Source organism: Coloeus monedula, assembly GCF_965178545.1.
Source record: "Coloeus monedula genome assembly, chromosome: 7".
NCBI lineage: Eukaryota > Metazoa > Chordata > Aves > Passeriformes > Corvidae > Coloeus > Coloeus monedula.
Genome location: NC_138787.1, coordinates 3135572 through 3159033, shown reverse-complemented (window position 1 = coordinate 3159033; position 23462 = coordinate 3135572). Strand labels below are relative to the sequence as shown.

General features: G+C 41.0%; 1 protein-coding gene across 1 annotated transcript in view; it reads left to right on the top strand.

Moving 5' to 3' along the window:
* SPAG16 (sperm associated antigen 16) overlaps positions 1–23462 on the top strand; it is a gene marked incomplete at both ends in the record, with an annotated part of 363061 nt that overhangs the window by 193024 nt on the left and 146575 nt on the right. Inside the window, one exon of the mRNA XM_082285233.1 lies at positions 20532–20658. Coding sequence (XP_082141359.1) covers positions 20532–20658 — 127 coding nt within the window. The remainder of the gene's footprint in view (positions 1–20531; positions 20659–23462) is intronic.

Here is a 23462-nt window from a genome sequence, read left to right as displayed (position 1 = left end):
AAATGCCTTCCCTACTGAGGAAGCTTTTGTAGTCAGAGGAATCAAAGCAAACCTTCACCACCAACCCATGGTGCCTCCCACTCACACTCATCATCAACTCCCATTTCTGCCTCCAGTCTATCTGAGCTGTGCTTTGGATGTGAAAATAAGAGAGTAACATCCCAGCCATGATTTGAAAGGCTGACTATCCATGTAGAATTATTGAAACATCAAAAATTATGCAAAATCTCAGTGGCTAAAGGCAGCAGGAAGTGGCATAAAAATGTGACATAGTCCGATTAAAATAAGGTATATTCAGAGCAGGAAAAAAAAGCCCTCATGGGAGTTCTCACTGTTGGCTTTTTGATGTGTTGCCAGTAAAAGCCATGTGCTGGGGGCTGTTGCACTGCCTCAGTGCAAAGGCCAGGTGAGTTCTGCTCACCTGGTGAATTCAGGTGAGTTTGTAGAGCTGTATGTGGTGTAGGCACTTAGTATGAAAAGAGGACTGCAGAAATGACAGACATTTGAAGAACTTCTCTAAAATGGGTTTGGTGACAAGATGTGGCTGTTTCGAGCCTAATCCATCCTGGTTCTGCAGAACACTCAGCTGCAGTTGGGCCTTGTGCCCGTGCTGGCTCATTCAAGTGGAAAATCAGCCTGTGCAGGATGTACGGCAAGATTTGGAAATAAGGGAAGGCTATGGACAGATGAATGAGCTGGTGGTTTCCACTGGCTTGTTAAATTGCTGCTGTTATATTTGGAGCTGTGCTACAAAAGAGCCTGCAGTGAGCTTGGGCTTGGCAGTGCTGATTGCTGAGCTACCTGGCCGAGTTTGCAGCACTAATCCAGCTGTTCAGGGTGTCCCCTGTAATTGTGCCACGAGCTTGGCCAACGGGGCTGGGCACCCCAGGAATGTGTGCCCTCCTCAGCCGCCCTGCCAGCCTGGGGCTGTGTGACAATAGGAACATGGAGCAGGCTTTCTGTGGTTTATGATGCTTGGGATGTTATTTTTCTCCCCAACCCTGCAGAACAGGTGCTCATCCAGGTGCCATCGTCAGCCTTCTCCCTCTCCAGGTGCCACAAGCTGTGAGCGGGGGACAGAGCCCAAGATAACATTCTCGTGGGAGGATAATAATCAGTGATCACAGTTAATCTAGTGGTTTTATTCTTTCCACTAACAAGGAATTAAGATTTTATAAATGAGAGCTGTCTTTCTTCCTTAATATTACATATTTGGATGGATGCCTGCTTTCAAATTGAATGGGCCTGGGAAGCAGCAGATTGTAGGGGAAGAAAAGCAAGAAGGATATCAAAGCTATCACTGCCACCTCTCTGAAAGAGATATGTTGTAAATAAATGCTACAAATAAAAATACATCCGTTTTTGTAGTGGATGACAGTTATCTTCTTATTTCCAGCTTTCAAAAAGGCCACTTTTACACATTAGAAACATACTTTTCTATAAATGTTGCATTTGAAAAATATACATCATTCTCTGTAGTTGTAAGCTTGGTGTCAAGAAGCTGGGGAGGCTATTTGCTATCTTTTAGCACCAAAATCCAAGGTGCAATTTGCACAATCATCAAATCTGTTAATGGAGTCCAAAGAATACAAGATGCAACGTCTCTTCAATAGGAAAATGTTGCCAGCAGTTTTGATAAATTACATAATTCTTTGCCAATGATAAGAATTCTGCCTACTAAATATTTGGATTTTATTTTATTAGAACATGAAATATGCCTGGGGTTTTTGGTCGGTTTGGGGTTTTTTATTATTCACAAATGTTTTTCTTCTGTGTATACTGGAAGTTTCAATCATGTATCAAGCCACAAATGACATTCCTACCAGGGGGATAATATGAGGTAGCTTTTAGTAAACAATGTTCTTCTGGACAAGTTAGGTGCCTTCTATTTAAAGATACAATCTGAGTTTAAGAAATAAAACAGAAAGCAAACAAACGAAAATCCAAGCCACTTCCTTCTCCCTGGAAACACAGACACATGCTGAGACACAGCCATGATCCAAGCTACTGAAGGACTTGAGGGAGTCTGAGTTCTGGAGTTGGAACTTCCTGATGCTTTCTTTGCTGGGAGAATTGGTTGCTTTTAAAGGAAATGAAAAAGAAAATGGTGTAACATCGGGAAGGGGAGTGCAGGGAAGAAAGGTAACTCGTGCCTGCCATGGCTAAAAAAATTTAAACCAAAAAACAAAACAGCAAAACGGGCATATCTTGTACCTTCAAAATTATCCCCACTTCTTAATGATTATGGAAGTAGGAAATTGGAGAAGAAAGGGAGAGGTTTATAATTTGTGACCAGGATCTTATTCAGTAGCATAGCTCAGGTTGAAAATATACAGCCAGTTATGTTCTAGCTCAGCAGGCAGTTGCAGGGGTGTTTTCTCAGACCATAAATTCAACACTGTCAAAGTCATTTTGGCAGGATTAATTTTAATTATCCAGTGGTAAATATCATCAGAGATTTACAGCCTGATCTCTGATATGCAAATCAAACTGAGCGTCATATATCTCATGTAAACATAGGCAGTTGTTTAGCTTTGCAAACATATGCTCTACAGTGAATGTTAAAGGCAAACATTGTTATTTATGCTTTGAGCTTGAGAAATTGTTTGCAGCAGTCAGAACAGTCAGAATTGGTTTTCTCCAGTTGATCCATTCTGTGCTCATTGAGCAGTTCTCCATTTTTCTCTGCTTTCTTTCACTAGTACAAAATATGTGGAATTAGGCCACCAAGAAATGCAATTGTGCTGTCCTGCATCAGAGCCCAGGGTGAGGAAGTGTTTGTGGATTGGAGCCGTTTCTGGTTGCTCTTCCATGATCCATCACTCATTTGTTTTCCTTTTCCATTAACAGGGCAATTTTTGTCTACTCACGGAAATTTTTCCCATAATCAAATTTTATTTTAAAAATTTAAAACGTTTATTTACCTCAGTCTTCAGTCATTTCTAGTGTCCATTGGTGCATTTGTTCAGGTGCCAATTTTAGAAGTAACTAATTGTGATTATTGTTAATTCTCCTGTACCTCCAGGATAGTGTCCTGTTACTGAGGTGTTAATATATTCTTTTACTTATTTCCAAATATACAGAAAAAATTGCTGACACCTTTTGCTTCTCTGCAACAAGACTGGACATTTTCACTTCTTTGCCCAAGTGTCAGATGTGTCTGACATTAATTACTAGTTTATATAAATAATTCCTTCTTTTGCTCCTAAGCCTCTATTAAAATTCTTATCTCCTGTTGTGACTTCTCTCCACTTGGTATCTGCTGCTTATAGTTTTGTTTCTTCTCATAAGAAGCATTTAATTTTGGAAAATTTAGGGTTAGTATTTAAAGAAATCAAGCAGGGATGGATTTTGTTTAATTAGAAGTCCCTCATCAGCTACAGCTTTCCTTGGAGTGACACCATGCAATGACACCATGCAAATACTGCATGTGTTTTATTAATACACATCTTGAGTGTGTGTGCTGCAAGGCATGGTTAAGCTGATTTTAAACTGCAGTTATACTTTGGGGTGGAGTGGTTTATTTTCTAGTTTCACTAAATTGATAATTTAATGTTCCTGGAGTTGCCAAGTGGACTGGTCAAACTCTCTGCTTTGTATCATCAGATCCCAGGGTTTAGCCTGGCTTCTCCTGCCATCCTTGACATTCATACTCTGTTTCTTTTTCTTCCTTTTCCCTTAGGCGATGGACAGCTTTGAAATGCAATATTTACTCTCAGATTTGTAGGGTTTTTTCACCACACCAAATGCATCCGTATCAGGATCCTGTAAAATCTCCTCTGAAGGAACTCAAGAGATTTTTCTTGTCTCAGAATGGAGCTGTATTTTCACATTTTGAATCAGGATGAGTGTGCATAGCCAGTCCTTGTCCAAATACCCCATTTGAGGTTACACTTGTCTGACTGGCTGCTCAGTGGGACAGAAGCCACAAGCTCTTCTGGCCAGATCCCATGTGTAATTGATTCCAGTAAAAGTGGAGCTAATCTATTTTCAGAGAAGACAAATGTCCTCCAGGAAATTAGAAGGCAGGTAGAAGAACTCAGAGGAAATGTGGAAGGACCATTTTTGGGTAGTTTGTAATGTCTCTCCTGACAGCACAGCAGGAAATGCTTGCCATTTTGATAAAGGAGAATTCCCTTTGGAATCCTCCAAGGAGCACTGCAGAGACAAGCTGCTATTAATCCTTCAAATCAAAGCCAGGCCTATGCCCAAGTCTCCAAATTTATAATTATGCTACAATTCCATAACACATTTTTCAGGATCAGTAAAGTCTAAAACCTAGTTGTTATAATTCCCAGAGAGCCAGTTGTAAAAAATCAATTTGAAAATGCGAATTATCAGGGAAAAAATTACATTCAAAGCAGAGCTATTCAGTTAAGGGGAAGATACGGCTAAATCTACAGAATCCTGGACAAGATGAAGCTTGAAGTACAAAACTTTACAGGATGTGTAGCTTGAACTCCATGTTGTAAACTTAAATGACACTGTGGATTTAGTACGAGACAACATGCCTCAGTAATGAGAAATTGCAGGTCCCAAAGGCCAGAAGAATCTTAGCTGATTGCCATGGAATGCCTAAGCTGGGCAAGCCATACCATTATTTACATCTGGTGAAAGTAAACAAAGAGGTGAAGGACTTTACTCGAGGCCATAGGGTGAGTTACTACTGAAGCCATCATTAAAACCCTGACTTTCCATTCCTTGGGGATGTCAACAATATGGCAAAATTAGTTTTCTTCAAATCTTCCTACTGGGTGAGAGGAACTAAAATCAGAATTGGATTTTCAGTAATAATATAGATCCATGAGAAATAGATGTTTATGTGATTATTAATGACTCTGTAAAACATGACAGGAGTTGTGTGACGTCTGCTGAAATATTTGTTCTGGTGGCTGTTGGCTACTGGTCTAGATAAATCCATGTTCTCTCTGGCTTTTACTGGAACCATCTGTGGCAATTTAGCCTGTGCACAGGAAGCATATTTGAAGATCTTAGTAGTTAAAGTGATATTTTTTTTTTTAAATTCAGAATATTTTTCCGTTTTTTCCTAAAGCGTTGAACACACAGAAATGTAAGTGCTTTGCTTTCTGATTTCTGCTGCTGGTCTTGAACTGCACAGCAGTTTTTGATTAATGGAGGGAGAAAAAATCAAGTTACTACTTTATTTTTTAAAAAACTGAGGCTGAAAACAAAGCTACTTTCTAAAGTGTCTGAGTTCTGCAGATATTTCTAGGTAGGCTTACCCGAACGCTACCAGAGTTAGCTACATAGTATTTCTTTTATGGAAAGATAGTGGAGAAAGTTGCACTTGATTTACATAAATGGGTGTCTCATTTTCTGATCTCAGAAGTTTCCTTGCTTCCATTATTTCAGCATCCAATATGGCTTGGAAAAAACATACTAGATGCAATTGTTAGTGGGTTTTTATGTTCTAGCTGTCCTCCTTTAGCCCAGCCTCCCTAAATTCCGTGTCGTTGGCTGAGAGGCTCCTGTTGGACAGCAGGAAGCTTTATTTGAGCTGGTAAGGAAATGTGCTCCTCTGAAGTTGAGCACCTTTGTGCTTGGTGTCCCTCCCTTGTCCAAAGACCTCCTGGATTCCCTGGCAGGTGCTTCAGGAGCAGGAGGAATGAGGGAGGTAAAACTGAGGCTTCCTTCCACCAAATCCTAACCAGAGCAGCTGGCAGGTCTGCAAAGCTGAGTCCACATGGACTGTGTGCACTGGAGGAGGCTCAGGCGCTGCTTTTTTCTCTCTTTGACAATGTGCAAGATGAATTCTTTGTCTTAATTTGCAACTGTGCAGGTCCTATAACCATGGCTTCTGCAAAATGTTAGTCAGATCTGGACAGGGTGTTTCCACTCTCCTGCGTTCAGAACTCAAATGCAGAGGATCAACACTGCAGGCATTCAGCACAATTTAAGTCAGAGTATAGTTTTCTACTCCATATCCAGGCTCATTATCCAGTTGTTTTCTTTCTCCCTCACATTACATTGACTCATTACTGGCAGGCTTTTCTTTACCTAAGCTGTTTTCCTAGAAATACTGACTTACAGTATCTCCACCAAACCAAAAATTAATTGTACCAACAGAGCAATTCATAGCGCACTGAAAACTGTCAGATATTATTACAGAACTCAGTGAAGACAACAGCTCATTAAAATGATGTATTTCCATCATCACACCCATATCCTGTCAGTACCAGTTAGAGCAAATGTTACACACACAGTCTGTGATCCACGTTCAAGTGGAGCACTGTCACCCAAAATCCCCGTGTGCTGCAGCACAGGTAATTGCAGGTTGTTTCCCTGCTTGTCTCCCAGTGAACTAAAATGAACACGAATACATCTTACTATTTATAAGCAACAATACTCTGACAGGCATAGCCACATATCCACCTGAATGTGAACTATTTTTAGCTGCTGATGTCTCCTGGTTTGGAATTAGATGAGTCGGTCATTTGATTTCAAAGTAAAAGTCTGCTGTAGTGGATGCCTTAATACATGTAAATTCCTCTTGGAATTTTTTCAGTTCTTGTCCTCTGGCTCCAGGCAGTCTTCAGATATGTGTGTGTCTGTGTCTGTCTGTGATGCTTTTGGGGTTTATTTTTCTTCCTTTTTATTGTTTTCTTTTAAGGGTTCAGATGTTACACAAGATCATTTTCTCTCTCAAGTGCTGGAACTCCAGTTGTGTATCCTATTAGAGCAAACTCTATTCATCTTTGATTAGCCTCAACTGGAAAATGAAAACAAGTCACATCTTAGTCCTTTAACAATTAATTCTTACATTAAAAAAATGTGCCCTGGGTCTCTTATTGACACTGGAAGACACTGAATTGTGTTTGTACCTCCTTAAAATGCGGATAAATACTGTTTTCAGCCCAATAATGATTTCTTTTGTCTGTGGCAGCTTTCAAAAATTTGGGGCTTGTTTCTCTCCTCAGTCTTTACATTTCCCTAAGTGGTCAGACCTGATACAGGTAACACAGCTTCTTTGGTGCCCTGTGTGGGTTATACTTTGAGACACATCTCCAAATCCTCAAGCAGATTTAGAGCTATGAAGTCTGTTCCCACATGATCCAAGTGGTTAAGCCTGTGTATACAGCAGACACAACCACTCTGACACTTCCCAGGAAAATAAGGGGGGGTTTTGCCTTGATGGAGGCGAAGACCAGGATGAAGCAAACAAAAATGTTGGCCATTTCCCTTCTGCACTTTGATATTTGTAGGTTTTCTGATGTGAATTGCGACACATCATCACACAAAAATCTTGTTGTAGGCTGACCGATATCTTTCCCAGCTAGGAATCAATTCACCATCTGCAAGACAATTTTTATGCATCTATTTACTGAACTCAGAGCCTGTAAAGGCATGTGTGTCTGTGGGAAACCTATTAAATATGTATTGGAATTATCCACTTGATGCAAACCCAATGAATTTCTTTATATTTTAGTGTCTCTTTCAAGCATATTTCTGTCACCAACACAAATATTCTAGATAATGGAATCTTCATATGGAGGCTGCAGTAAAATGTCAACGATATTTGTGAATTATTTAATACAGAGCAGACGGTCATGGAGTGTTTCGGTGCCATAAAGGGCACACGAGTTTGCTGCACGCTGGGAACATAGTTGGAGTCAGACTTGTATCCCTGCTCTGAAATTTGAATAAAAAAGTAAAAATACTGTGTGTGGTCTTCTGCAGTTACATTCTGCCCCTTAAAAAGCCCCTTCTTTAGGTTGTTTTTTTTTAAATATCAGGTTTTGTTTCATAGTAGTGCAGATCTTAGCTGATTTTGGAAGGTTAAGACTGAAATGAGGGTTTGGAGACACTGTGCAATACTAGGAGTGAAGTTAGCAGCTGACACTGGCGATTGATGAAAACCTAATTCTGAGTGTGTCAGACTTCTAAGTGATCCATATCAGGTTATCAGTCATGGCTTGACAGTACTTTGATTGCATATTCAGCACCTTCAACAATTGCAAACTGAGCTTTGCTATGTGCAGCTGAAGATTTTAGTAGTGATTTGCAAAGGCCTCTCTTCCCCTGGAGAACAGTGGATACTCTTCTCATCCAATGACACTTACTTTGGGTGCACACTGGGATGAGACAGGTGTAATTACATTGATATAAAATCACACTGCTAACAGGGAAAGTTAGAACAAAAAGGAATGTAAACCAAACTGTTCACAGCTAGGAAAGGAGGAGACTAAATCACTATGCTTATATTTTGTGCATGTGTTTCAAGTGAATCTTTTCCTCCAGCTGCTGGCAAAGGGAAATCCACCCCTTTTCCAGCTCTGTTTGGGGAGAGCGGGGGTGGTGCACAATCTAAAAATGGTGAGAAAGTAGTGGATCAAAGTGGTGGGAGGTATCCTTGGGAATTTAGCTTTTCCCATTCTGTGTTCAGTCACTGATCTGAACAAACATTCCCGCACCTGTAGCTTCAGTGGGTGGACCAGGCTCTTTATTCTTCACTCCAGCAGCTGCTTGTTAGAGAGCCTCCAATGACACTGTTTTTGTTGTGGCTCTGTGTCTAAGAGCACAGCAAATCCATTATTCATATACCTTCCCAAGTTCACAAAGCCATTGAATTGTGCTGCATAACTCCTTAAAGCTGCCACCCACTCAAATCCATTTTATTTGGACAAATAAAGAAACTCTGCACTGAAGAAAACCAATTTGAAAGCACACTGAAATTCATTTTCCTCACTTTAATATTTAAGTGCTTATATTTATTGCATCTCAGCCTTGTTGTACTGTTTTCAAAAAGGATTTGTTTCTTTAATAGGTCTAAAGAAGTTTCAGTAAATTTAAAATGTGGAAGAAAATAAACTAACATCCGACAAGAGTCACAGTGCTTTTTATGCAGTGAATCTGCATGCTGCAGATTAAACCCATCCATGAATATTCTGTGTAACTCCATGCTAATTTACAGTACACAGGACTGGCCCAGGTTCTCGTGGTTCCCTGCACTATTGCAACTGACTATTCCCTTTAAGAAAAAAGAAAAAAAAAATTGAAAAAAACCAAGGACTAAAGTTCCTGGTTTGCAATACAACAGTAATAAAAGTGGGGCCTCCAACTTTCACTTGTCATTGCATTTTTGACTTTGAGACTGTAGGTGTTTCTTTATCTGACTTCTTTGGTAAAGGCATTTTCTTTTCTATGTCAGAAAGCAGTAAGCCAGCTCCTGGTAGGGTCATTGGTGGTGTGGGGGTGGTTTTGGGGCCCAGTGCGTTTGTAGGTGATGCTCAGGGCAGGCAGAGCTGGCAGAACTCCCTTTACGTGGGAGTTACCCATGCTGCTTGCAGGAGTCTTCCTGCATAAGGGTTGGGATTAAAGACATAGTAGAAATATATTAAAAATAAATTAAAACTTACTAAATTAGTAAACAAAAAAAATTTTAAAGGTGGGGAAATTAAGTTATGATGTGCCAGTACTGCTTTCTCTATCCTCTATAGAATTTCATCACTATAAAGCTAGACCAGCAAGTGGATCCTAAGGTAAAATAATGGTGTATTTTTGGTTTGTTTTGGGGTTTTTTTGGAGTGCAGGGGGTTTGCTGGATTTGGGTTTGGTGGTTTTTTTGGAGAGCTGAAAGCTGATTTGAGTTAGTTTTATGGTAACTGTGTAGATGTAGTTGAGCTCTCTAGATTTATTCTGCTGGCCTCCTGTATAGTTCTTGTTTCAGTTTTTCCCTTTTGTTGGTAGTTTTCAAACAGTGGATTTTTTTTTTTTTTTTTTTTTTTTAAAGAAAGACAAGAATTTTGGGCTAGATAAAGTGCAGACCTGGGTCATCCATCGGGCAATTTAATGCAACTCCTGGCAAACAGAAGCCTGAGAGCCACTTCCTGTTCTCATCATCAGCTGCTCCCTGACTCTGGTGGCTGCACAGAACAAAGTTCTCCCCCAGAAGCTGCTCCACCCTAACCCTTCATTTAATTCACACAGAGTTGGATCATTCAAAGGGCCCCAAGGGTTGTTTGAAGATATGTTTGCACGGCCACAGTGTCACACGGGAAAATCCCATTACTCGGGTACCCAGCAGCTGTAGGACTCTCAGACTCTGCCTTGTCCAGGCAGTTTGGAAATCTCATCCTAAATATGTAAATTTGTAGAGAATATGATATGATGGAGCTTTATGGGATGAACTTGTAGGCTTTGGCGAGGTATTTTAGGGGTTAGTGTTACAGGAGTGGCATTTTTTAAAAGTGTGCTGTTATCCACTGTTACAGACTTAAACTCCTGTAAAAACCAGTTATTTCTTACGTTGTCTGTGAGTTGCCAGAAGAAATAGATCAGATGAGTCTCACAGTAAAATGCTGGGACTCCAAAGAAAATGTGTGTTCCAGCATAACGTAGTAAGTTTACCTGGTCTTCTGCCATAAAGATACTTCATATTTTGTTTTTCATTGTCACGTTTGTTATTTTCTGTGTTACGTCTCACCAGTCAGTAGTTGTGCATGTAATGCCATATTCTTTATTTATTAACACGGTCGTGTAGAGTGAAATAAATGATGACAAGGAAGAGAATGGAAGAAATAACAAAGAAGTTCTTCAGGGTGGTTGGAATGCACCATGAAGGGGATCTGAATGTGGAGTTTGGATGGCTCATCTTCTCCAGAATATTTTATTTGAACAGCAAAAGCCTAAAACTGTAAAATAACCTGTTTGAATAGTTCTCACATAAGCCTTAATATATGGACACAAAAGTTAAATCATTTGACAGTGATGCATCGAAGCACATGTGCTGTTGTCTTTCAGAAGCAAGGAGGGATTGACACATCTGCATTTACTTGTTCAGGGTTAGCCTGAAAAGGCAGTAGTTTTACAGGTAAAGACTTTTGTAATTAAAAAAAAAAACAAGACACAAATAATAAGATCATGGCAGCTTCATACGGAGTGCGGAACAGGCCGTGAGCTCCATGCTGATGTCAGCTGATGGGGTAATTGAGGAGAACCCACTGTCACTGGGGAGAGGCTTTGCTTGTCCAGTGGCAGAGCTGCTGAGCAGCAAGCACACTCCTTGTCCTGCAGTGTTTATTGTCTGCTTAAATGGGTTACAGCTATTTCATGATTCCTGAGCCTGCACTAATCTGATTAGCTCGTACCCCTGTGCCTGGAGGAGGGAGGAGATAATTGTTTCATAAAACAAGGCTCTGCTTTTCAATAAATGATTCCTGGTGCGCCTGTCTTCACCTGTCCAACAAAAAAAATCCCCTGAGGAAACTTAATTTGCAGAAAGTGCTGAGCAAGGGTAAGAGTCAAAAAATAATCTAAGAATCACCACTTACCTTTTTGAACCCGAGTGCCCCTTGCTCCTGGACTGAAGTTAGGAATTCTGAGATAGATGGCTCTGCTTTCCATGTGTTGCAAGGGAGACACAGGCATTTTGAAGGCAGAGAAGTTTGCGTCCTAGTTCCTGGCCAAAGGACTGAAGCAGCATTTTATTCAATAATAGAAATACAAGAGCTGACCCTGGAGGGGAACCACTTCAGATCCTGTCGCTCTGAGTGCTGGAAGCACCGGGCTGCACAAAGCTTTTCCTTTGGCTGATGGAATTTATGTTCTGCATGCAGATACACTTGATGGAAAAGTTAGAAGCCGTAGCCACAAACGGATGGTTTGATACGTGGGTGGTGATTTTCCTGAGGCAGAGGAAACCTGGATTTTGAAATATGGAATGTAGGGTGTGTGCTCCTGCATGGTGCTCAGAGTGGGTCCCAGTGTGGGTCCAATCCCACTGGTGTGTTACAGGTGTTCTGGGAATGCCCAGAACATTCCCATTAGTGTTAACAAATGTATCATTGCTGACTGGCTGCTGGGATGAGAATTGCTAATTTACTCAGGATTACTTTGGATCGTTCCCTGACACAACTCTTTTACACACGGTTACAAGCAAGACCTTGTAAACAGGGTCTGTTTCACCCAAACTGGTGAAAAAGGCACTTCAGATCTACATTTTGGATATAAAAGCCTAAATCTTCTTCTATTCCATGACTTTCAAAGTAATTTTTGTTGACCGAACTCTAACCTTGGGGAAGAGCAATCCTTGTCAAATGAAACATAACCCAAATTCGAAACATATGAAAATGCATCTCACTTCTGAAAAATTTGGATTGTAAGTTAACACTTCTCTTCAAACTAAAGTTGCTGAAATAAGTTATCAAAATTGATTTAGAGCCCAATTTCAGTGGAAAGTGAGCTTTTGCAACAGCTCTCACCATGAGCTGGAACATGCCCTGTGCTGCCGACAATCAGGTGTTGAACAGTGAGATTTTAAAGATATCTTGACGAGGTACAGCCAAGCCTACATAGTACAAGGGAATGAAGAATATATTACAATCTTACAAAAGACCATAAACCATTCTTAAGTCGAGATTTTATGTCTTTCTGTTTTCTCTTTCCTTTTTAAAAAAAATTAATGCTTTACACCAAAACCCCTTTATCTGGAATCAGAAAATAATACAAACAATAATACTTCTCATGGAACACTTCATTTGTTCAAACAAATGTAAGACATTAAGAGGCTAAATCTTCAATAATGAGCAGATTCATTATTCATGTTTCAAGCCAATAAAAAAGGAGACAGATTATTGGCAAAGTTTTCACGCCTTCTAATGAAAGCCTAAGTAGAATATTATTAATTCAGTAACTTCAGCTTTTCGCTTACAAAAACATAAAAAGCTATTGTCAATCATATTTAGTATTCTCAATGTTTATCAAAATAGATCCTGAGTTTGAGTAGTTTTGGAATCAATCAAGCACCAAAAGGTAATTGATTATATTTCTTTTTTGTCTGTTTGTGCCAGAGAGTTCTAACCAGCCATGGCACCAGGGAGAGTCTTTGCTTTGTAAAGCCCACCCTACCACTATCTCTGTGCATTTGATACAGAAACATGGTAAAAAATAAGATTCTTGTTATTTCCCAGGCTGGCATCAGGCAGCCAGGTCAGTGTCCAACACCACAGCCATGAGTGATGGTCTCAAAACTTTGGGCTTTTTTCTCTGACAGTATTTTTTAACTCAGTGCTGCATCTTTGTGTACTGATCAGTGTCTGCCTGGTAGTGGGAGTTTCCACAGGCTCCATAAACACACAGCTTCTGCTTAAATACACACAGTAGAGCTCTGCCAGAAAAATAAATACAGTGTTATAATTGGCTACTTTTCCAGTAATACATACTGTGTTACATAAATTATCAGGAATTGAGGCAAATAAGCACTCTAATCCCAAAGGTAAGGCATGAAGTTTTGCAGCCTTTCTCCTGCATTCACAGAACTCTCTTTCAAGTACTGTGCTTATTTGGCTGTTATCTAATTTCACTGCAGAATAGAAATCTGACTGGAGCATTGCTTTCTGCTGGTTAATTATAAATTTATTAGGGGAATTTTGCCAAACGTCCCTCACTATTAGACCTCACTGAATCTGAAGTTCAAGCTATCAGACTTCATTTAATGTAATGCATTGCCCTCTTTTTCTGTTCTGTGTGTGCTTTTTTGTATTTTTTTGTTCTCAGGTACGTTCAATTTTCACTTTCTGTGTATTATTTGCCAAAGAGGCTCTTTCAAGTTATAGAAATGGGACAAAGTAATTTTTAGAACAGCAAAATATGTAAGGAGGCAAGGTCCCTGGAGATGAAATGAAATTCCAACACAATAAAATAGCTTTCCTGTCCCGTTTGGGTGTTGCTGTTGACAGAGTATCTTGTTAACAGCACATGAATGCCTCAGGAGTAGGAGGGTGTGGAGGGGGCATCACAGAATGGGAGCATGTGGAGAGGGAGGGGAAGGATGAGACAAGCTTATGGTCACACTGAGGTGCTTTGTGCCACCTCCCTGCTCTGGCAAGGCTTTAACACTCCTGAGGTGCTCTCAAGAGTGAACCTCACAGTGCGTGGGGCGGGGCTGGGCTGGGCTGGGAGCACTCGGTGTGCTCACACCTCATCAAACAAGACCCACATTTAAGGACTGTCATGCCCAGGCACTGCCTTTCAGTCTTCTCTTAGAGCTTTGCTAAAAGTGGGGCTTGCAATATGTGTGAGACAAATTTGGAGCAGACGGGGGGGGGGGGGTACCTGGAGGTGTAGGTGCATCCTGTGTGAGCACAAAGCTCAGGGTGTTCCTTACACCAGCAGGGCCAGGAGAGGGTTGGGACTGCAGTTGCCTCTTGCAGCAGGTGGAATCTCTTTGCCTGCTAAATCCTGGTGGCTTTTATTGCTGTTTTCAGCAGGAGCTGAGGCAGGGCTGCTGAGGGTTGTGTTGAATCTTTACAAACTGGTGTTAAAGGAAAGCTGCCGTGCTCAGTTTGGCTGCCATAAAGGGAGGGGGAAAGAGCCTTACTTGATCTCAGAGAGGAAATCTGCACTCAAAAATAAACTGCTGCAGCCTTTCAAAACTTACCAAGCAAGACAAAAATGTAACTGCTGACATTGACTTATGTCCTGTCAGTGGAAGGACACAATTTGATCCTATTCAGAACCTCTGTATTTTAACAGTACAATTGTTTTCAAGGAGGTCTGAGAAAAGGATGTTACAGGATTTTATAGCAGACTTACAAACGTGCCGAGTCAGATGAGTAATGTTTGTTTATATACCTAGAAAACACTAATAAAACATTTATATCATTGGGGTTCTTTCTTCCTTGGCTCAGCCTTCCTAGTTGGGAAGCTTTTGCTTTGCTTTTGGCAGAAGGAGGAAGACAAGGACAGAGGAAGGGGGAAAATCGCCCCCTTGCACTTACCAGTTAAATCCATCCCCCTTCAGAGATCAGTTTCCTTTTACATGCTCAATTTACTGTGCACCAGAGCAAAGTGTGAGCTGTCAGGCTCCTGTGGTGATAGACCTGGATCTAATCCTGCTCCTCCTGACATCAGTGGCACAGCTTGTGCTGCTTCCAGCAGGAGTGGGACATGCTCACGGTGCATGGGCGGTACAGCCCTTCGTGCCCGAGCTCAAAGCAGCCCCTGATGGGAGTGATGACAGCAGGGTTTAATACTTAATCCTGCTTCTGCTCAGAGTGAACTTAAAAAGTGTAAAAATTAAAATTATCTGACACCAGATTTCACCAGATTGAGTAACTCATGAGTAGCTCTGCAGATTGATCCAGAGAAACCCTGACTCGGAGCTTTGTTTAAATCAGGGGATTGCTCCTTGTTTTGCAGAGCACTCAGATTGCAGAGATTAAAACGTTCCACAGGTGTTAAATATGAAGATAAATTACACAGAAAAGGATTAAATTTGTATTTTCTTTCTAAATGTTTCTAAATACTGGAGGAGAAATGTTTGCACTGTCACAGAAACAGATGCTAACATCTCCTTTAGCACTGCTTTTTCCAAGTGTCAAACACTGGTTTGAAAGAGGGCACAAATGAATGTTCACAATTGGAAGAGAGCTCCATTTTTATTGAAGATAAGTAATAATTGAACAAAGTGTTTCATATTGACAGCATCATACTGTCATGTATCTTTTCAGAGACAAATGTACTTTACAGAGTAAGTGTCCTCACATGTCAATGTCTCAGAAAATGTGTTACATTTAGTGAAATAATGGGTCAAAAAAAAATCACTGTCATAAATGATGGCAGGCACTTTTTTACTGAAATACTGGTGGTTTTACATTCTTGACATGAATAATTGGATGTGTCATATGTGAAGCTACCTAGAAATAAAATAGAGGTCATAAAATGTAAAGACATGATAGGATGCATTTATAACAGCATAAACCAAGCTGGCATTTTAATGTCTTAAGCCAGCCCATTTGCTATCCTTGGCCATTGATCTTGGCTGGGAAAGTCGTATGCCGAATTTAAACCCATTTTGGAGGTAGAGCCTTATGATGAGAAAGTGATAGAATTTGGTTTTGTTAAAAAGATTCTCCTTTTCACTGTTACAATTACAGCCCAGTAAGAGCACTGGAGGCTGGTTGTGGTGTGTCCTTACAAATCTTCCTCAGAAATGCTGTGTCCACCTTCACAGCAGGTCACTTTCTGGTGTAACTTACCCTGAAAATTGTGATTGCAGGTCACACAGGAGAATGATTCTCAATAGACATGAGAGAGAGTTTAGTGTTTCCTCCATGCGATGATTTGAGAGAGCAGTTTTTGGGAAAGATAGTACAGTTTGGGAGTGTCTGTGGATTTAATGAATTCCTCTGAAGGCATGGAAAAGGGTGGTTGGGAGAGGCATGGACTCCTCTCATTAATTTTGATTGGCTCTATAGGTAGTTTTAATTACCATGCTTGAACTGAGATTCAATATGGCACAGAAATAAAATAACTAATTACGACTACCTAAGTACTCACTGAAATGGTGTCACCCTCCTGCCCCAATTTTTCCAGCTAGAGCTGACATAGAACCCACATGCTTAAAAAAAAAAAAATTACAAGAAAGGGGGCAAAACCATCCTGATTTCATAGGATTGCCAGCATGCATGCATGGGGTGGTTTTTTGAAACACTTAAGTAGCAGAAGAATTGGCCACATGTCACATCTGCCTCGTGGCTATGGTTTGCTGCGTGTCTGGAAGTGAGGGCAGGCTGGGCACTGCTCTGCTCTTCCTGAGTTTTACTGGGAAAGTATGCAGGGAAAGAGGAATCTACCCACTACCTGTATTTCCTTTTAGTTTCTGCACAGTCAATGGAATATCTGACTGGTGCATTTTTTGGCTGCTGTTTTAAATTAGTGCAGAGCCTGGGAATATTCATGGATGTCTTATGTAAGTGGAAATGTTTCATATCTTCTGTTTTCAATGCAGTTTTACTGAAAGCCCTTTGGAATTTGAATGAGCCATTCCAGAATGTGGTTTTCAAAAAAGAAGTCTCTAAAAATAAAATCTTTCCAATCTGTTAAGATAATGATATCGATATTCGTGTGGCTAATTGAGCCACCATTCCTGGAATAGGTGTGCTTCTGGATAAGTATCTGTCCATGTTTGTTTGAAACTCTTAGGAAACATCCAAACCTGGTGCAGTAGAATGAAGGCTGATTGATTGATGGACATCATTACCTCACCTGAATTTAAGGGAGAGGAATTGATTCTGCTGAGAAAAAGAGAACACTGAGGATAATTAGTCCTGTACTAACACAGGGAAAAGGATGAGGGTTGGACTGGTGTCTTGAGTGAGGTTTAGAATCCAATCTGCAAAATACTGAGCTACTGAGCAGCATTTCTCCTGTGGCATCATTTACTGAGAGCCTCTTGAGGCATCAAGAGTTGTGCAAGCGTCTAACCTGCTGTTCATACGTGATCCCCTCTGTCTTTGGAACGAGGATACTCAGAGGTTGTGAGCCTTATAGCCATGAGGCTCTGTGTTCACAATGAGAAAAAACCCTCAGACAGTGAATGCAGCTACAGATTTATTCTAATGTAGATAAACTTGTACCAAGGGTAGAAACATGAGCTTCCATGAAAAAACAGGGTGATACTCTACCCTTCATATCAACTTATTTTTTTGTGGAAAAAGAACATCTAGATAAATAGTTGCCCTTTCCAAAGAGAAGATAGCTGGTACAAGACAATCTTGCCGAAATTATGTCTCAGCTGGAAGGAAAGATGAGTTTATTTTATGTAGCACTAGGGGAAGGTTCTCAGCAATATTCAGTCAGTCAGTTACCAGAGTGGTAAATGAGATCTCAAGAGCCAGAGCTCATCAGTGTGCAGTGATAGGGAAGTGGGAAGGAGAGAGGCTGCATCAGGGCTGGGTGTTTGTGTTCCTGATGGAAAAGTGCAAATCATTTCCTTCCCTTCTGCTGCTGTCATGGTCCATCACTTTAGTCCATTTTCACCTTGCTAAGGGATGCTGAATGGGCCTTCCTGCTTTGGCACCTAATTAATCTCTCACAAGCCTGTTCTTGCAGCCTGGCTGCCTGAGATGGTCCAGATCTTTCATCAGTGCCTGACAAACAAAATACCTTTTTTTTTCCTTTACCTTCCTTCCTTTTCCTGTGTTCTTTCACCCCAGGCCCGGTCAAGCAGGTTGAAGACATTGTTCTCCCCCAGCCTTTGAAGAGGGCATAGACACGCCCTGTTATTACAGGAAAATATCCCCTTTCTTCCAATGGAACCACTCTCACACTGTGGTATGGAAAGCTGTCTGTGTTTTCAAAAATGCTGAGTGCCCACCAAAAAATGCAGCAGGATTTTGCTTGTCAGAAACTGTTCAGCAGCTCAGAGCCTCTACAGTGGAACAGGCAAACAGGAAATCATTGGGCACCGTTAAAAAATGGCATACCTAGGCACACATAAAAGTGTAATATCTGAAATGGAAAAGGCATATTTTGTGGTGTAAAACATTGCTATGAGACTGTGAGACAAAAGAATTATGTTATTGAAGTTATTTTACTGTCGTATATCAAGTGATCATGAATATCAGATACCTTGTGCACCGAGTTCCAACAGCCAAACACTTTATGTCTAGTTTAAAATGAGTCCTCGTGATAAAATAACACATGTAGGCTACATAACAGATAACACTGGGTGGTATAATGTATTACCTATAATAGAAAAACATAGATTCTGTAAAATGATGCCAGTGGAATCTAATATTTCTTTGAAATCTATTTCCTGGATAATATTTCTGCTCAGAAGCTGCTTATCTCCCTTCTGCTCTCCCTTTGTGGGGACAGGTGTGGTGTTCAGCACAGGATATCATTCCAGTCTGGGAAATGGAGAGGCACTAAAACAGATCTGAGGAGTGCCTGTGTTAGATCCGTGCTCAAGGGAGTGTCCATCCAAACTTGCAGCTCTCCTGGCCTGCACCTCACTGCAGACACTGCTCTCCTGTGCTGGTGATAAAGAACCTGCAAGAGCTCTGAGAGTCTTCTGGGGACATATAGGCAGGGAAAAAAAAAGGAAGAAAAATCACACCTTTAATTCCCCCCTGCTGACAGCTTCCTTAATAAATATTGTAAGAAATTTCTCTGTTAAGAGCCACCCAGTAATCTAATTTGCAAGCCCCAGTGATATATTCAGCAGCCAGCTCAGGGGAGGTGTGTTTCTACTGTCAGAATCACATGAGCAAGGAATAAAATTCTGAGCTGTCGCTGAAAGCTGCAGTAATTTATGATGAGTTGTTGGCTTTTACTTTTTCATACTATTTTTGACTCAGCTGAACAAAGGGGATAGAACTGCTACTGAGTTTACATTGATTAGTTTTTTCCACAGTATGCTCCCCTGTCTGTGTGTTTGCACAGGATATAACAATACAAATACTGCACATTTACGTTTTACGTATATCTAAAGAAATCATGGAGTGATACCCTTGAGTAATAATGAGCGATGGATCCTGGATCATTTCAATTGTCCCCCCTACTGACATGCTCCTGAAGGAGTTAAGCCTTTGCCAGTCTGCTGAGTTTAAGTAATCCCAGATTTGTCTGTCACCTTCTGTGTTGTCTGGATGGGGCATCCTTGGGCTCTTCCTTCTCCTCAGTAAGGAACATTCTGCTCTGGTATGTACATAAAAGGCAAAGCAAAACCCAAAAAGCTTCCATGAGATTACAGCTGTACAGCCACGGTCAGGCTGTTTGGTGAGAGAACTGATTCTCCACAGCAGTGTCATCGTGGTTGTGTCCAGTTTCCTACAATGGGAAAAGCTTCCTGTCTTGAGGTCCATCTACATCAGGTCCGTCCCCTCAGCTGAGAAGGACCAATAGTGTTGTCTCAGAAATTAACTCATTCAAAGAAAACAAAGCAACGAGGTGAGAAAGCCAACCCAGAAGCTCTCCAGTGGTACTCCACAGCTGCTCATCTGGGAGAAGGTGTAGTGGCTGGCTGTCCTCAGCCTTGAAAGAACTTTCAGAACCACTTCACAGGTAATTACATCTGAGCTGTTGTCACTTCATGATGAACACCTCGACTGTTGGGGTGAACCTCTGTTCCCTCACCTCTGCTTTAAGAATTTGGAGCTTACAATGGCCAGTGCTATGGTTCATCCATAGCCAGAGACCTCTCCTTCAGTGAAGAGGGTTTTGGGTGTCCACAGGGACAAGACTTCACCCTCAGTGAAGAGCTCCCAGGCATCACTTGCTTTCTCTGAGCCTTTTCACGGACCTTGAGAGGAAAACCAGGTTGCCAGCACTCACTGGCTTTCTTCAGGGTGCACGTGGGCACGGTCCAATAGATCTCTCAGACCCTTTGAAAAGAAGGAATTTGATATCCTTAAAAAGGAAATGGTATCCTACCTTTTCATCCGTTCCCTTTTAGTTCTGCATCAACAAGGTTTTTGAGGATGCACCCAGGGAACACAAAGTGGTGCTTTCATTGTTGCTGCTCAGGATTCAGTCTTTTAAAACTCACCTCTCATTTCTTTGTACCTTCCTGCTCCAGCTTTCGTTACTGGGAAGTAAACAGCAATGGGTTGGGTTTTGTAACTGTCTCCTTGGTTCAGTGCTTGCATGAGGAATCACTGTCAATGGTCATTTTTCTAGAGAGTAGCTGGGGAGATGCATGAAATGTGTTCTTCGTTTACCCTAAAGTTGTGTGTTGTTCATACTGCCCTGCGTGGCGGGTGCTGCATTCCTGTTCTCTTCTGCAGTGAGAGGTGCAGATACACCCTGCGTGGCCACAAGGAGTCAGTCAACAGCATCGAGTTCCTGCCCTTCTCCAGCACCGCGCTCACCAGCTCTGCTGACAAGACCTTGTCTCTCTGGGATGTCAGAATGGTAAGCAGGCTTTGCCTTGGTCTTCCTTGAATTCAAGCAAATAGTGACGTATGTGACATGAGGAAAATGAGACCCAGTGTGAAATCGAAACAGAAAGTAAGGGTGATGTGGCAGTAAAATATTCACTAACACAGTTGTTACCTTCTGACCAAAAATGACACCATATACCACTTCCTCCAGAAGGGATCTTCCCTCCTCCTGAACTCTGCTGATTCCTCAGGGAAGAAGTGTTATTTCCTCTGTAATAAATCACTGTAGGTAGTGACAGAAACTCTGTGTCTCTTCCTTTGCTGTTCTCTACCTTCTTTCTTTGGAATGGGTAAAAATGCATTGAGTACACTGGAGGGTGTATTTGTCCCTGCTGCTTCGCACAGCAAATATGCAAATCCTCTTCGAGTAGAATGTGAGAACAAGGCAAGAGGAATTTTTTTCCTCTGTCATCAGAAAATCTAATAATTCTTGCTGTTTCTCTGGTATGGAGCAACTTTAGAAGTTCTCAAATTGTTCCTTCAGTTGGTGTTACAGCCACTCTGCATTTCTCAGGCAGTGTAAAGGTACAAGACTGCAGCCTCGAATGAAGGAAGAGGGTTGTATTCATGGAAGGGATTGGAGAGGAAGCAGGCAGAGCTATTGCTGTGGATTAAATGGTGTTGTCATCAGAGATACACAAACACAGGGTAGGAAAAACTGCTGTGGAAATGACGGTGGAGTACTTGAGATGCTCATTAGGCAATTGCTATTTATGGATCATAGAAACAGACTGAACAGAAGGTCATTTCATAATAATAATAGTAATAGTAATAGTAATAATAATAATAATAATCCTGGTCAGAAAGCACAGTGAGTTAAAATGAAACTAGTCAAGACTCATTATCCCTAAATGCATTGGTTTGTAGGAATATTTGATACCCAAATATGAATAACTCAAAAAGAGGGGGAAAAGTATTGAAATACAAACAAAAGTGAAATGCTTAATGGAAAAATAGATTTCTGCTTTGTTTTGTTTCCAATAAATCCTGCAAGGAACTTTATCTTGCAAATATCTCGGTAATCTCCTGCTCATAGTAAATTAACAGAGTCATCAAGGAGTTTTCCTTTGACAAACATAAGGAAAAAGCCTCTATATTTGCTCACCAATATTGTTATTCAAGTTGGAGTAATTTTGCTGAGATAGGAAAGACCTTTTGTGAAAAGAAAATGTTGTATATGGCATTTTGTTGTGTATTTATGCTGTTGAAGTTTTTCCATATTCAGTGGGAAATCTTGCAGATTTGGGATAAATGCCCACAGTGAAACATCACTTGAGGTGGAGAAATCCCTGTGAAGATTCCACCTCCCTCTAAATGCTGAATGATATTAAATGTTCCCTCCAGAAAGAAGAAGAATTATTTGGTCCCATTAATTGGGAATAGAGTATATTCTCACCTCTGTGAGATCAATTAGCAGTAAGGAGTACATTTAAGATACTTTTAATGAAACATGAAAACCACGCTCAGGTTTGTTTTCTCATAAATCAGATTCCTATTGCTAATCACATCTTGCTCTTCAATCATTAAGTGCAGTCAGCTCTTTATTATTTAGGATAATGGATACAGAGAACTGTAAGTCAGAGCAGTGTTAAGTTGAATGGACAATGAGCTCTGCATTTGGGGCAGGATGGGACATAAATCTTTGTAATTACTAAGCCTGAACTCTAATGCAGCCTGCAGACTTTGGAAATGCAGGGTATTACTTTTTCCTCTTTATTTTTTTTCCTGGGTAACAGAAAGTGAGATCCATCCAGTGGTTAAAAAAAAAATCTACATCACATTGACTCTTATTTTAAACGTAAGATACATTGCCTATAGGAAAATGAGAACAGAGAAAGATGAATTTCACTTGTGGCTCTTTCCAAACACTGAGGGAGAATTACGGATTTGGTGTTGGATTTGGACAGGAACCACGCTCGTGCTGTGCCAGATACGCAGTAGATCAGATGTGGAGACCCAGGCTGCAGTTTGCTGGTGAGAATTTCTTGCCAGTGAAGCTGATGGCTCTGGTGCCAAGATAAGCTGCAGAATTTATTCCTCTTTGTGCCAGTTTCATAGAAAGGCAAGCATGTTCTGGCTTTTCACCAGAACATTTCCTCGCCGACACATCAGGGAAAGTGTCTCCACTGTGAATTGCAAGGTGTGTCCAGTGATGAATGTGAGAGGTGCAAAAGAGCCCCTGCCCCCCTGAGTACAAGTTCCCCTGCCTGGGTTAATTCCTCCCACGATGAGGGACCTGCCACTCCTCTGCATCTCCCACAGCCTCAGGAACCATTGCTTGGGGCTGCTCACATCTGTCTCAACACCATTTGAGCCAGGCTGAACCTCTGCTCTTTTTTTCAGACAGATGAGATACCAAATATTTATACACTTAAATAATTAAATAGAAGGGGGGGAAAGAAGGACTCACATTTTTCATTCTACATGTTTGAAATGTATTGATTTAGTAACTATCTCATCTGCTTTCTGACTTTTGAAATGTCAGATTCTATAACTGGATATTTCATTTTTGAAAACGTTGTGGAGAGACTGTAATTTAAAAGGCAGCTTCCAGTAGTAATGCCCTGAGAATTGTGTCCAACCAGGATTTGGGAAGAATTCTGTGTGTCCTTAATGGGACAGGCCCATTCACGTCAGTGACCCTGTTCTTGTGAACGAAGTTCAGCACACACAGAGCTCTGTAAAAAGTCACAGTCATACAGTGCTCTTTTTCTATTCAATTTCGTGAAATAACAAGCATTTGAGATAGTGTTTGATAATTCTTGTCCATTTTGG